Raw genomic sequence first — 13,241 nt, 5'->3', positions numbered from 1 at the left:
AACTGACCAAATGAGCTTGTTTTTTCACCCAGGTTGCCACTTGACCACCAGCTGGGCAGTGGGTTTGAAGGAGGTAAAGGATGGCTTTTGGCTCCTGGGAGAACCTTAACTAACCTCCCTGTGTCTGGATGATAAGAAAAGAACTAGCCCATGAGTGAATTGAAATACTGGTTTGTTGAGTGATGAAAAAAAATCATCAAGGCTGACTGCTTGTCTGACATGGTTGATCAGGTCTCCCAAAGAGGGTGAGAACATGGGACACAAAAATACTATTTTTATCATCAAGGTGATAGTGCTTTATATCAAGGTCTATAATGCTTTATATAGATTAATCTTATGCATCTGGAATCCTTGGAATTAGGGGGAATTTTCTGGTTGGGTGGAGTGAGGTTCTGGGTTTACATAAGTGAATTAGGTGCTGTTTTCAAATTTATTTCTGTTCACTTAACATTTAACCTTCTTGGCCTGGTAGAAGGGAAGATCAGTGGTAATTGTAAAACAAAACATTAGCACAACTGCAGCATATGGTGACACTACTGCAGTTTAATGATGAATGAGCGCCTAGCACTGCAGATATGGGTGTGGGATGCCCTATACCAGCATGTTGGCAGACAGCCTCTCAATTACTGTGGCATATGGATGGATTGCTGATTTGGCTGACTTGATAATCTGTAGTTGATAATGTTGGACCATGGATATCCAGATTTGGGAGGTTAATCTGTGTTTGTGAAAAGCTGATGGTCACTGATTTTTTTGCCCCACATATAATAGAACATGGAAGTATTGATGAGGCCTACCCTATTGAAGTAAATTTGTTTTTTGTTTGGTAGGGAAAAAAAACGCATTTTTTTTTTTAGGTTCATCCATTGTATGTTGTTTTAAAGTATTATGGTAGCTGTATTTTCCTGGTCTCTTCCTCTTTACCTAGGTATTCCTGGAAAAATCAGAACAGTTTTCTTAGTAATGATCTTGCAGCTAGCATAGCATCAAGTAAACAGTAGATGCTCAATAAATACTTGGATTGTTTTGAACTGGATTGATAACACAGTTTGAGTAATAATAGGTAGAAAATGATCAGTTGAGAAAGCAGCTACCAAGAAGCTTATGCATTTCAGATGGGTCTACTAGTACGAGCATAGCACTGAAAATAACTTCAGTGGATAAAATACTACACTATACTTAATTATAAATGAGAAAAAATATTTTTCATGCCCACTTAAAAAGTAATCAGAAAACATTTAGCGTTTACTTGAGGCTGTTTTCTTGATTTGCCAGAAAGATTATCTTCAGTGTCCTCACTTTTGTTGGCCATTCACAGAAAACTATCATTAATATACTGTCCTCAGCTTATAAAATTGTAAGCAAATTCATATTCTTTTTGTTAAGTACTGTTCATAAACTTACATTTTTTGTTGCCACCAGCAAATCATATCTTTTTTGAAAAACTAAAGCCACAGTGTTAACTCTCCAAGAGCTGTGTGTCTTTTGATTTTGCGCAGATATCATATGAATTCAGGATACCACTTGGTATTTGGTACTGGGAATGTAAGGTACTTTCTTATGTTTGTACCCAGTTGCTATCAGCTGGGTCAATACCTGTAGCAAGAAGGCAGAACAAACCAGAACTGCAGAGTTTGAGGGGTTCAGAAGCAGTTTTTTGTGGAAAGAGTCCTGTTGTGCCATTTACTGTGCAGTTTGGGAAACTGAGTGCTGTAGTTCATATACATCAAAGTGTTTCTGAAAATGTGGTCCTTGGACTACTTGCATAAGAATCATCTAGGATTCTTCTTATAGGCACAGATTCTTCGGCCTCAAACCTACTGATTCCAAGTTGCAGGTGATAGGTCCCAGGAAACTGCATTTTTAGCAGGAAACTGCATTTTTAGCAAGCACTCCAGATGGTTCTTAAGTTCACTAAAATTTAAAAATACCAACTGAAATACTTTTTGTATACACTCTGTTCACCTATCTGAACTTTACTTTCTTCAACTATAGAATGAAAATAATAATACCTACTTCACAAGGTTATTGGAAAAATGTTTGGTAGGCTATTCAACACTGTACCAACTGTGTCAGAGGTCCCCCAAACCACTCCGAGGTTCAGTGGTTTACCAGCAGAACTTACAGGACTCAACATATAGGCATACTCATAGCTATGACTTATTACAGCAAAAGGATACAAAGCAAAATCAGCAAAGGGAAAAGATTCATGGGGCCAAATCAGGAGGAAATTGGGTGCAATTTCCAACAGTCCTTTCTCATTGGAGTCTCACGGGTCATGCTTACTAGCAATGAGTTCTGACAACTTGTGTAAAGTGTTGTCTACCAAGGAAGATCATTAGAGGCTTAGTGCTCAGGGTTTTTATTAGAAGCTAGTCATGTAGATGCTCTCTGCCTGGTATCTGGCAAAATTCTAGATTCCCAGAACAAAAACAGCTATTTAGCATAAACCATATTGTTTGTACCAACAGTTTAGGCACAAGGAGCTAATCTTACCAGTTAGGGTGGGAACCTTCCCAAAATCTAAGTCCCCAGACTTGGGTACCATCCTTATAAGCAGGCCTTTTTAATAATAGCAGTCTCGGACCTGCTATGTTAACTCTTTCCTACACAGTAATGTCATGAAATGCTGGTATTTTCCAGTGAAGGGAAATGACTTGCCCATTGTCACAAAGCTAATCAGCAACAGAGCTGAGACTGCCAGCACTCACCACCTTCTTTCCATTGCTTTTTGCATATAGCCATTTTCTGGATTATTATTTTCATATTAAATGCAGTCACTATTTGTCACTTGCAGACGAAGAGCAGCTTGCCTGTGGTAAATTGATGCACCCAGTGGGGGAGCCAGGAAGTATTGATGTTTCTGCCAGGTTAGCGTCAACACTTGCTGGTTTCCTCTCTGGAGCATCACCAAGTTCCTGGATTTTCATTTTTCTGACTTTCAGATTTTTGTTACTGCCCCCACCCCTCCTTGTTCCATCCATTTACCCATAGTCCCAACACTCATTTGCATCATTACTTCATCCCACTGTATACATGACTGGCTTTTAGCTAATAGGCAGCTGATTTAAAAAATCCTTCTGAGTAACACAATTCAAAGAGTGGACATTCTGAAGAATATTTGGTCAAGGATGACAGAATAGGAAAAATTGTCAAGAGAGGAAAAAAAGAAGAAAATTCTTGGGCTAATAAATGAGTTTCATGGCAGCGTTTATAAATATGATTTTATTCCTGGGTTGTTCTTTGAGTTTTACAGCAATGAGAAACCACAAGGATATCTCTTTGGTTAGTCTTAAGTTTCATCCTTTTCTTACTGTTATCAAAAGGGAAATTAATAGTTCTTTTATGATTTGGGCAAGGAATAAATCAGGAAATCCTATTGAAAGATGTGGTAATCCTGCAGATCAACAGGGAGCAGAAGCCAGGAGGGAACATTCACAAATTAGTTAACAGCTAGGTAGAGTACATTATGTAAGCTGCACCTGTTGTGTAAGCAGTGGGGATGTTCTTTAAGCTCCACAATTAATGTAGTTTGCAATAATATGGATTAAGGGATCTATAATAGAGTATAATTTACTTTGGCTTCTTTTCTGAAAATATTCATATGAATCACAAGCTTCCCTTGAACATTCATACCCTAGTTTGTGCTGTAGAGGTAAGTAAGAGACAGCCTTGCTTTCTGGTAGCTTGCAGTCAACTATAGACAGGAGACAACACATAGAAGCAACCTCTTCACAAGGCAGTAGATCATCAGTGATATCCTTTTGAGAGGTGCACATAGTAAGTATAGCAGGCTTTCAGAAGAGAGTACTTAATCTCATTCTGGCTGCTGTGGCTGGGGGAGGGTATTTATAGAAGAACTGGGTGCTAGAGAACCCAAAGGATTGAAGTTCATGGGATTTTAGTGATGAGCAATACAGTTATTGCTTATGGTATTTAGAGGAGGGGAACCAGTTAATTTAGAAGGCATAGGTTCCCACTGTAAATGCAGGAAAAAGACCAAAACCTTGATCTTCAATGCCTTACGTTTGCTCTGGTGAATTTTAGACTTTAAAAAAAGAACACTAAAAATGGATATCAGGTGGCTTTTGGTCTCCAAAGCAATAGCTGTAAGAATCTTCCCATAGACGCTGTTTTTGAAACCCATGATTTCAGTAATGGTAGCCTTCCATCTGATTTGGTGCAGGAACAATAAGGCAGAAACTGGGATAGAACAAGCATTTGAGAAATATTTCATGGCACTGCTTCATATATAACTGGTTATTTAGTTGTCCTGCTTACATAATGAGTGCACACTTTCAGAAACCTCTCCATGGGGACAGTGTGGTAGTTTATTATATTGAGTACTGGTGGTCATTATTTTAAAGAGCAGGGAATTGGCCTCTTTGTCCAGAAGTACATTCCTTATGGTAATATTTGTATTTCACTGCCACTAGACAACATGGCTCTTAACAGACATTCAAACCTGACCATATTATTGTGCCTTACCAGAGCATGAATTGATTCTTGTTCCCATATAACTAGGCATTACCACACACTGCCATTACCACTTTTCTTTATTATCATGACAGTCACTCTAGTCCAAGTAATCAGCCAGATGATCTCGTCCATTCCTGCCCCCTCCAGTCCATCCCCCACATGGCACAAAGAGCAATCCAAATGCATACCTGAAAGCCATCAGTGACTTTCTTATGCTCTGGATAACTATACCTGACCTGTCTTAGCCCATACTCATCCTCACTTTTTTTTTGGTTCATTTCTTAAAATTGAGAAATAATACACCATTTTAAAGTGTACATTTAAGTGGGTTTTAGTATATTCAGTATTTTCTGCAACCATTACCACAACCTAATTCCAGAACATTTCCATCACCCCAAACAGGAACCCCATACCTATTAGCTGTTAGTCCTAACCCTTCCCTCCCCACAGCCCCTGGCAACCACCAGTCTACTTTCTCATCTTTGGATTTGCTATAGTAGACATTACTTGTAAGTGAACTCATACACTATGTGCTCTTTTGTAATCAACTTCTTTCATTTAGCATGATGTTTTCAAGGTTTATCCATGTTGAAGCATGTATCAGTACTTCATTCCTTTTTATGGCCCTGTAATATTCCACTGAAGGGATCTACCACATTTTGTTTATCCACTGAGTTGATGGGGATTTAGATTGTTTACAGTTTTAGTCTGTTATGAATAGCTGCTGCTTTAAATATGTTTGTATATGTTTTTGTGTTGGATGGACATATTTTCAGCTTGATTGGGTATATACCTAGAAGTGGAATTGCGAAGTTATATTCTATGTTTAACCTTTTGAGAGGTGCCAAACTTTTCCACAGCTTTTCCTCACTTCTTCTTAAAAGAAGTTTTAATTGTGGTAAAAAGCTTGTGGTATAAAATTTATCATTTGTAAACTCTAAGTGAACAGTTCAGTAGTGTTGAGTATATTCATATTGTGTAGCAGAGCTCCAGAACTTTTTCATCTTGCAAAACTGAAACTATACCCATTAAACAACTCCTCATTAACAGTTCCTCATCCCCCTCACTCCTAGCCCCTGACAACGATCATTCTATTTTCTGTTTCTCTGAATGCTATTTCAGATACTCATAAATGTAGTAATACCTTATTTTTCTTTTTGTGTTTACCTTATTTCACTTGGCTTAATGTCCTCAAGGTTCATCCATATAGTAGCATGTGACAGGACTTCCTTTTTAAGGCTGAATGATACTCCATTATATGTATATACCACATTTTGTTTATCCAGATACCCTCTGGTGGACATTTGGGTTGTTTCTACCTTTTGACTATTGTGAATAATGTTGTTATTAACAAAGGTGTGCAAATTATCTCTTCAAAATCCTAATTTTGATTCTTTTAGGTATACACCCAGAAGTGGTATTGCTGAATCTTACAGTAGTTTTATGTTTAATTTTTTGAGGCATATCTGTATTGCTTTTAGCTGCAGCAGTTTACATTCCCATCACCATTGCAGAAAGGTTACAATTTCTCCATGTCCTTGCCAGCACTTACTATTTTTGTTTTTGTTTTTATAGGAGCCATCTTATTGAGTATGTGGGTTATATCTCATTGTGGTTTAGATTTGCATTTATCTGATTAATGATGTTTGAGCATCTTATAACATACTTTTGGCCATTTGTATATCACTGTTGGAGAAATGTCTGTTCAAATGGTTTGCACATTTTTTATTAAGTTGAGGTTTTTTTAATTCAGTTGTAATTCTTTATATACTCTAGATGTTAACCTGTTATCAGTTATGTGATTTCCAAATATGTTCTTTAATTCCCTAGGTTGTCTTGTTTGCTCTGTTGTTTCCTTTGATGCATAGAAGTTCTTAAATTTGCTATAGTTCCATTTGTCTATTTTTGCTACTGTTCCCATGCTTTAAGTGTTATAGCCAAGAAGTCATTGCCAAATCTAATGTCATGAAGCTTTTCCCCTCCATTTTCTTCAAGGATCTTTATTGTTTTAGGTTTTAATCCATTTTGAATTGATTTTTGTATATAGCATAAGGTAAGGGCCCAACTTCATTATTTTGCATGTGGATATCCAGTTTTCCCTGTGCCATTTGTTGAAAAGATTCTTCCTTCAAGGCACTCAATTGTCAAAGGTCATTTGACCATATATGAGAGTTTGTTTCTGAGGTCTCTGTTCTTTTCCATTGCTCTGTCTATGTGCCAATACTATACTGCTTTAATTACTGCAGTTCAGTAATATGTTTTGAAAACAAAATATGAAGCCTCCAACTTTGTTCTTTTTCAAGATTGTTTTGGCTCTTCAGGGTCCTTTGAGTTTCTATGTGGATTTTTCTATTTCTGTAAGTTTTCCTCACTTTTTGTGTACCATCTGCCACAGGGCCTTTGTATATGCCATTTTGCCTGTCTGGTAAACTTCTCTACTTCAGTCAGTTGCCTTAACTCTTACTCATCTCTCAGAAGTCAGCTTAATCATGAGTCTCCCAGGGAAGCTGACCCTTATCCTTCCCTCAGACAATGCCTGGTTCCCAGGTTCTCTTAGCACTATGAATGTTTCCTTTATACTCCTATCACAATTGACTTTACATTTGCATATTATGTATGTTTGCTCACTTATTTAATATCAAGCTTCCCTCTACGTAGTAAGGTCCGTGAAGGTAAGAACTGTGACCATTTTTTCTTATCGTTATATGTGCTCAGTGTTTGCTGAATGAATGAAATAAGATTCCTATCTGTATTTCTAATATTGTTTTCCTTTTATAATCATAGACTTTGTGGGCTTGACTGAGAGCAGATTGTCCAATCTTTAGGTATCACTGTTGTGTTCACTTTAAAAAATATCTTAGAAATGATACCATTTCCTTGAGGCTCACTTGCTGTGTTTTGTAATATATGTAACATCATATCTCTAAAGTGTTTAGGTACTTAATATTATCTGATGTAGTTAATGAACAACTTCATATTTGTGAGCATCACCATTGTTGTACACACATTTACAACATTGATTTTCTTGAGAAATTTTCTTTTATACTTTGAAGTACTCTCTATAAATAACAAATAACATATTTACTGATTAAAATGTATTTTTCATTTTTTTTTGATAACTTTTTTGCCTATGTATTTTACAAATGCTTGTTTTTTAAATGTAAAAACCGTTACATTAAGCTGTATTTTAATGTTATTATTTTTCTGAGTTTATTGCAGTTTTGCTGGGTACCAGATATTCAGACATGATAGTTAATGGTAAGTGTCTCACTTAAGCTCATATATGAGGGTAGAGATGATCTTATCATCTTATATGTATCAAAATTTGAATGGTTTTCTTTTTATCTTTTTTTTTCATTTACCTTCTGTATAGGCATTTGTGTTCTGTTAGGCTGTGAGCAGCAGTAATTATTCCAGTCAGCTCCTTGAATTTACTGGTGCTTGGCTTCATTGATGCATTGCAGGTTTATGGAATTGTTTCTGTTGTAAGTTGTCTTTGCCTTCTTAACATTATAGTAACAACTAAAAATAGAATAGTAAGTTTCTGGCACTGTTTTAAGTACTTTACAAGCATTAGTTCATTATACACATTTACTTATTGTGTTAGGGTCCTCCAGGGAAACCAGACCAATGGGGTAAGAGTGTATGTGTGCGTAATCACCTATGTGTTTATTTATTTACACACACACACACACACACACACACACACACACACACACACATATATATATATATATACATTCGTTTATTGCTTACAAACTGCAGTCCAGGGCCGTCTGTCTCCTCTGCTCCTAAAGAAGCAAACCAGCAAGCAAGCCAGCCCCTCCCCTTAAACTCTTAGGTTCAGACACGCCTTCGTTGCCCAGGTAATTACCCATTGACATGGAGATGAACTTCTCTTCATCCCTGAGAATATGCAAATTTACTAAAGCCAGGCGAGATTTTCTGGAAATGTTACTATTTTACCCACAGGTCTGTAATGTTCAGCAAATCCTAGAACTGGTAAAGGATTTTAGAGACCATTTAGTCATCCAGCTTCTTGATTTACAGCTGAAGGAAATGCACAGAGAGGACAAATGGCTTTTCCAAGATCATCGAGTGAATAGGAGTTCAGAAATGAGGAATTGCAAGCCCAGCTCTGTAACCTATGTCCTCATTTTCCTCTTCTGTGAATTGTGAGGGCTACTGGATCATCTCTAAATTCTTTCTCACTTTTAAGTTTGTACTGTATGTTTAGGCTTCACCCATTGTTTGTTAGTCTTCAGGTCTCTAGCTCTTGATTGTTTATTTGACTATACTCTGCACCAAACTTCAGTTTCTTCTTTAATAGTAATAAGCATGAACTAAATTGACTATACTTTGTGTGGGAGCAATGACAAATTTTAGGAAGTGCTGTTTATGCTGTTCTTGGGCTTTTAATAGTGATTGTATTTTTTGGTTTTACACTGACCTGAATGATTGGGGATCAAATGTAGGACCCATGTCTGTTAGTACTATGCTCTAGAATCAAACTCAACTCTGATTATATTAACTTCTTGGCAGCACTAATGAAGGAAAACATTTTTGTTGACACTAAAATATGAAGGGCAGGTTTTCTGGGGTGTACCACCATTGTCTTCATTGCCAGTGGTCACCTAATGTTATTTCCCAAAGACACTTTTCTCATCTCTACTCATAAACACAGTTAGCTGCACAATGGTAGGTATAGAGGCAACCCATGGCTTGGATGAGTGACAGCTGCTAAGTGACAGTAGTAGGCAGTAAGTAAACATTTCATTTGTATATATTTGAGAAGCAGTAGTATGGTTGAGTAGAACTAGGTACTTGCTATGTTTATTATAGCCAATGATTCAACCAGAGGATAACAGCCATGGCAAGGGAGCAGTTTAATGAAATGGAACTCTGTAAATAAAATCTATTTTTAAAGTCATAATCATTTTTTATTAATTTAGTTTTCATCAAGGTCTAGGGTCTAACTTATCAGTAGAATATGTACCAAATGATTTCACTCATTTGTGGAGTATAACAACAAAGCAAAACTGAAGGAACAAAACAGCAGCTGACTCAGACTCTGAGAAAGGACGAGAGGTTACCAAAGGGAAGGGGATGGGGAGGGAGGGAGAAGGGGCTTAAAGGGCTCTATGATTAACACATAATGTAGAGGGGTCACAAGGAAAGCAGTATAGCACAGAGAAGACAAGTAGTGACTCTATAGCATCTTACTATGCTGATGGACAGTGAATGCAATGGGGTGTGTGTGAGGGGACTTGATGATATGGATGAATGTTGAAACCACAATGTTGCTCATGTGAAACCTTCATAAGATCATCTATCAATGATACCTTAATTTTAAAAAAATTGGAAAAAAGGAATATATATGCCCATTTTGAACTGTAAGACAGTACAATTAAAATATTCTTGTGAAAAGTTAGACGTATTACTTATCAAAGATGATAATGAAGGCAGTGTAATCAAAATACAATCAATGAAACCATATTGAAAGACATATTAATGAATTTATAGAATTCACATTTGGAAATAATAATTTAAGTAGTCAGAAAGTTCATGGTGCATCAACAAATGTCTCTTTTGTTCCTAATGTATACCTAGCATTGTGGAAGTTTTTTGAGGTATGAGACTAGAAACTTCTCTGCTATGGTGCTTCCACTAAACAACAGTATAGCCTTAGGAAAATCACTTCCTTTTTCAATAAATTATCTTTTTAAAATGTAATAATCAGTACATAAAGAAGAATATGTATAAAATATTTGCATAACAAAATGAACATGTGTACCTACCACCTAATATTAGAATTAAACCATTACCAGTATAATTCTGCGTGCTAGTTCCTTATCCCTGTGCCTCCCCCCAACCCTGTGACCCTTAACTTTATTTCTGTGAATCATTCTATTGCTTTAATAAGTAGTGTTAGCACACATTGGTGCAAACCTAGCTATTACATTACTTTTCTTATTTTGAGCTTTAGAGAAATGGTATACTGTTTTTTTCTTAATATTATATTGCAAAGATTCTTTAAAAGATTTTATATAGCAATATAGTTCATCATTGTCACTGATGAATATTTCGCTTTGAGAATATACCAGAATTTTTATGTTCTTCTGTAATAAATCTTTAGATTGTCTGCAGGGTTTTTTTTCCTGATATAGTCAGAAAAATGTGTCTTTTGGTGTATATTTATAAAAGGAGTTTTCGCCCATCTGTTTGTGTGTAGGATACACATACAAATGTGCATACTCAGGCATGTACATAGGAAGACACACATAATGATGGGTCTTGAAATAAGCAACTCTGTAAGAAGAGGTAAAGTTGTTCTCTAAAGTAGTTTTACCAATATGTACTCACACTAACAATATCACTTCTATTTCTTCAACACTTGGTATTGTCTGACTTCTTACTTTTACCAATTCTCTGATTCCTGATGAAGTTAAGCATCTTCATATATGTTTGTAGGCCATTTATGTTTCCTCTCTGAAATAGTTATTCATGCTTTTTGACTTTTCCTTTAGGTTGTTTATCTTCCTCATACTGATTTATAATTAGGAATCCTTTTCAGATTCAGGATATTAATACTATGTTGGTTATGTTTGTTACAAATATCTTCTCAGTTTGTGGCTTGATAAACAAGTTCTTTATTTTAATGTAGTTGAAAAACTAGTCTGCTTTTTCTTTTTTATAGGGGTTTTAAAGTTTGGCAAATTATATTTTGAGCCTTATTTTTTAGATCTTTAAAATGCAGAGGTTGAACTAGGTTTTCTGTAACAACCTTTTACTCTTTGACATTGGGACCTGAGTAGACTAAGGATATGGGTGTATATTTTCTGACATTGGTGTATTCTTTTAGTAATCTCTCACACTTTAAAGTTTCATATTGACTCCTACTTTACTTCTCTTCCAGTTTCCCCAGCAGCTTCCTTCCAGTTTTCTTCAGAAAAGTAACCCGTTGAATTCTGCAGCATCCTAGAGTTTCTGTGTTGAAGCAACGCTTTTTTAATTGAAATTTGTATTGAGATAATTACAGATATGTGTGCAGTTGTATGAAATAATAGAGAGAGCCTATGTACCCTCTGCCTAATTTCTCCCAATGGTGATATATTACAAAACTGTAGTGTGATGTCACAACCAGGGTACTAATATTGATAACATCTGCTGATCTTACTCAGATTTTTCCAGTCAGGCTTCTATTCGTGTGTGTGTGTGTGTGTGTGTCTGTGTGTGTGTGTCTGTGTGTCTGTGTGTGTCTGTGTCTGTGTGTGTGTCTGTGTGTGTGTCTGTGTGTTTCAGTACAGTTTTATTCCATGTTGGTTTGTATATCCACCAATCTCCAAAGTGTGTGTGTGTGTGTGTGTGTGTTTCAGTACAGTTTTATTCCATGTTGGTTTGTATATCCACCAATCTCCAAAGTGTTCCAGAACGCCCAGTTTGGCTGGTGGCCACAGTTCCAGAGGGCTACCTTAGTTTACATAATCCATAAATAAATTGAGCTGAAATCTTGAGCCTGAGAGATGAAAGGAATTTGGTCCTTGGGTCTGAGATCCTGAGAGGTCAGTTGGTATGCCCCCAAAATATAATATTCATTTATTTTGAATTGTATATGTTATGTTCCTATGAACCTGCATTTGAGACATACAGGTAAAAATTGCTCTTAGACGCTGATACCAGTGAGTCATTCAAATTCCACCTGGTCATTAACACGTGTAAACTAGGAGTGGAAAGAAGAAATGATAATCCTAAGAAAACATTAAAAGCATGCCAGAATGTGCAGTGGTTTATATCCCCGTAAGTAGAAACTTTATTGTCAGGCTGGTAATCAAATACATTTGAAGACTGCATTTATGTAAAGTTGCATATGCTTTAACTCATGTCTACTTTAAAATATCCAAAAAGAAACACTCAATATCTTTAGTGCAGTTCATTTGTTCACCCTTTTATTGACTTCTTACTATGTGCCACTATGCTAAGCAATGGGGATGTAAATTTACGTAATGGTGAATAAAACAGAAGTGATTTGTGTCTTTATGGAGCTTCTAATCTAATTTACAATTAAACAATAAGCCAGAAATATTATAATTACTCATTTTCATAAGTCATGAATAGAAACTGAGATAACAGAAATAGAGTCTGTTTTTGATAAGGTGACTTGCAAGTTTCATCTGAAGAGATGACACTTAAGCAGATAACTGAAGGAATGAGGGGCTCCTTCTGCAAAGGCAGTTGGGAATATATGTTGGAACTAGCTTGTTCAAAGACCCTGAGATGGGTAAGATCTGGGCATATTGGGAAACTGAAAGGAGGCTAATAGGCTGAAGGGCACACTCAGTTGTGGGAGAGGGGGAAGATGGCTGTGAACAGGTACAGGAACTTCTGGGGTACTCTTTTGCGAACAGTTTGGATCTTCTAACCTGAACTTCTTGAAGCCATGAAGGTGATTTGAAGATGTGGAAGGGTGGTGATTATGAAGTTGTGTATTTAATCAGTTCACGAATCTTTATTGAGTACTCTGTCATGTGTCGGGCACTATTCTACATGCTAGGAATGCACTGGTGAGCAAAAATAAACAATATGCTTTCTCCCCATGGACACTATGTTTTAATGTGGAAGGGTATTATTAGGGTAATAATAATGAAGTATAAACTGATGTACCAAACAGCTCCATGATACAGTGACTAGAAAAAAGTAGGTGTTTGTTTTTCTGCATGTAATAGCCCAAGGCAAGGAGGCAGCCCCTATTCAGTGAGATCATT

General features: G+C 36.5%; 1 protein-coding gene across 10 annotated transcripts in view; it reads left to right on the top strand.

Moving 5' to 3' along the window:
- ATP11C (ATPase phospholipid transporting 11C (ATP11C blood group)) overlaps positions 1 to 13,241 on the top strand; it is a 207,311-nt gene that overhangs the window by 15,905 nt on the left and 178,165 nt on the right. Inside the window, exon 2 of one of the 10 annotated variants that reach the window (XM_073227870.1) lies at positions 7,699 to 7,737. The exons of the other annotated variants lie outside the window; for them this stretch is intronic. Coding sequence (XP_073083971.1) covers positions 7,735 to 7,737 — 3 coding nt within the window. The 5' untranslated portion in view covers positions 7,699 to 7,734. The remainder of the gene's footprint in view (positions 1 to 7,698; positions 7,738 to 13,241) is intronic. 10 annotated transcript variants of the gene reach the window in all.

Source organism: Manis javanica, chromosome X (assembly GCF_040802235.1).
Source record: "Manis javanica isolate MJ-LG chromosome X, MJ_LKY, whole genome shotgun sequence".
Lineage (NCBI taxonomy): Eukaryota > Metazoa > Chordata > Mammalia > Pholidota > Manidae > Manis > Manis javanica.
Note: the sequence above shows the minus strand (reverse complement) of the source record. Positions and strands in the feature narration are given on the sequence as shown.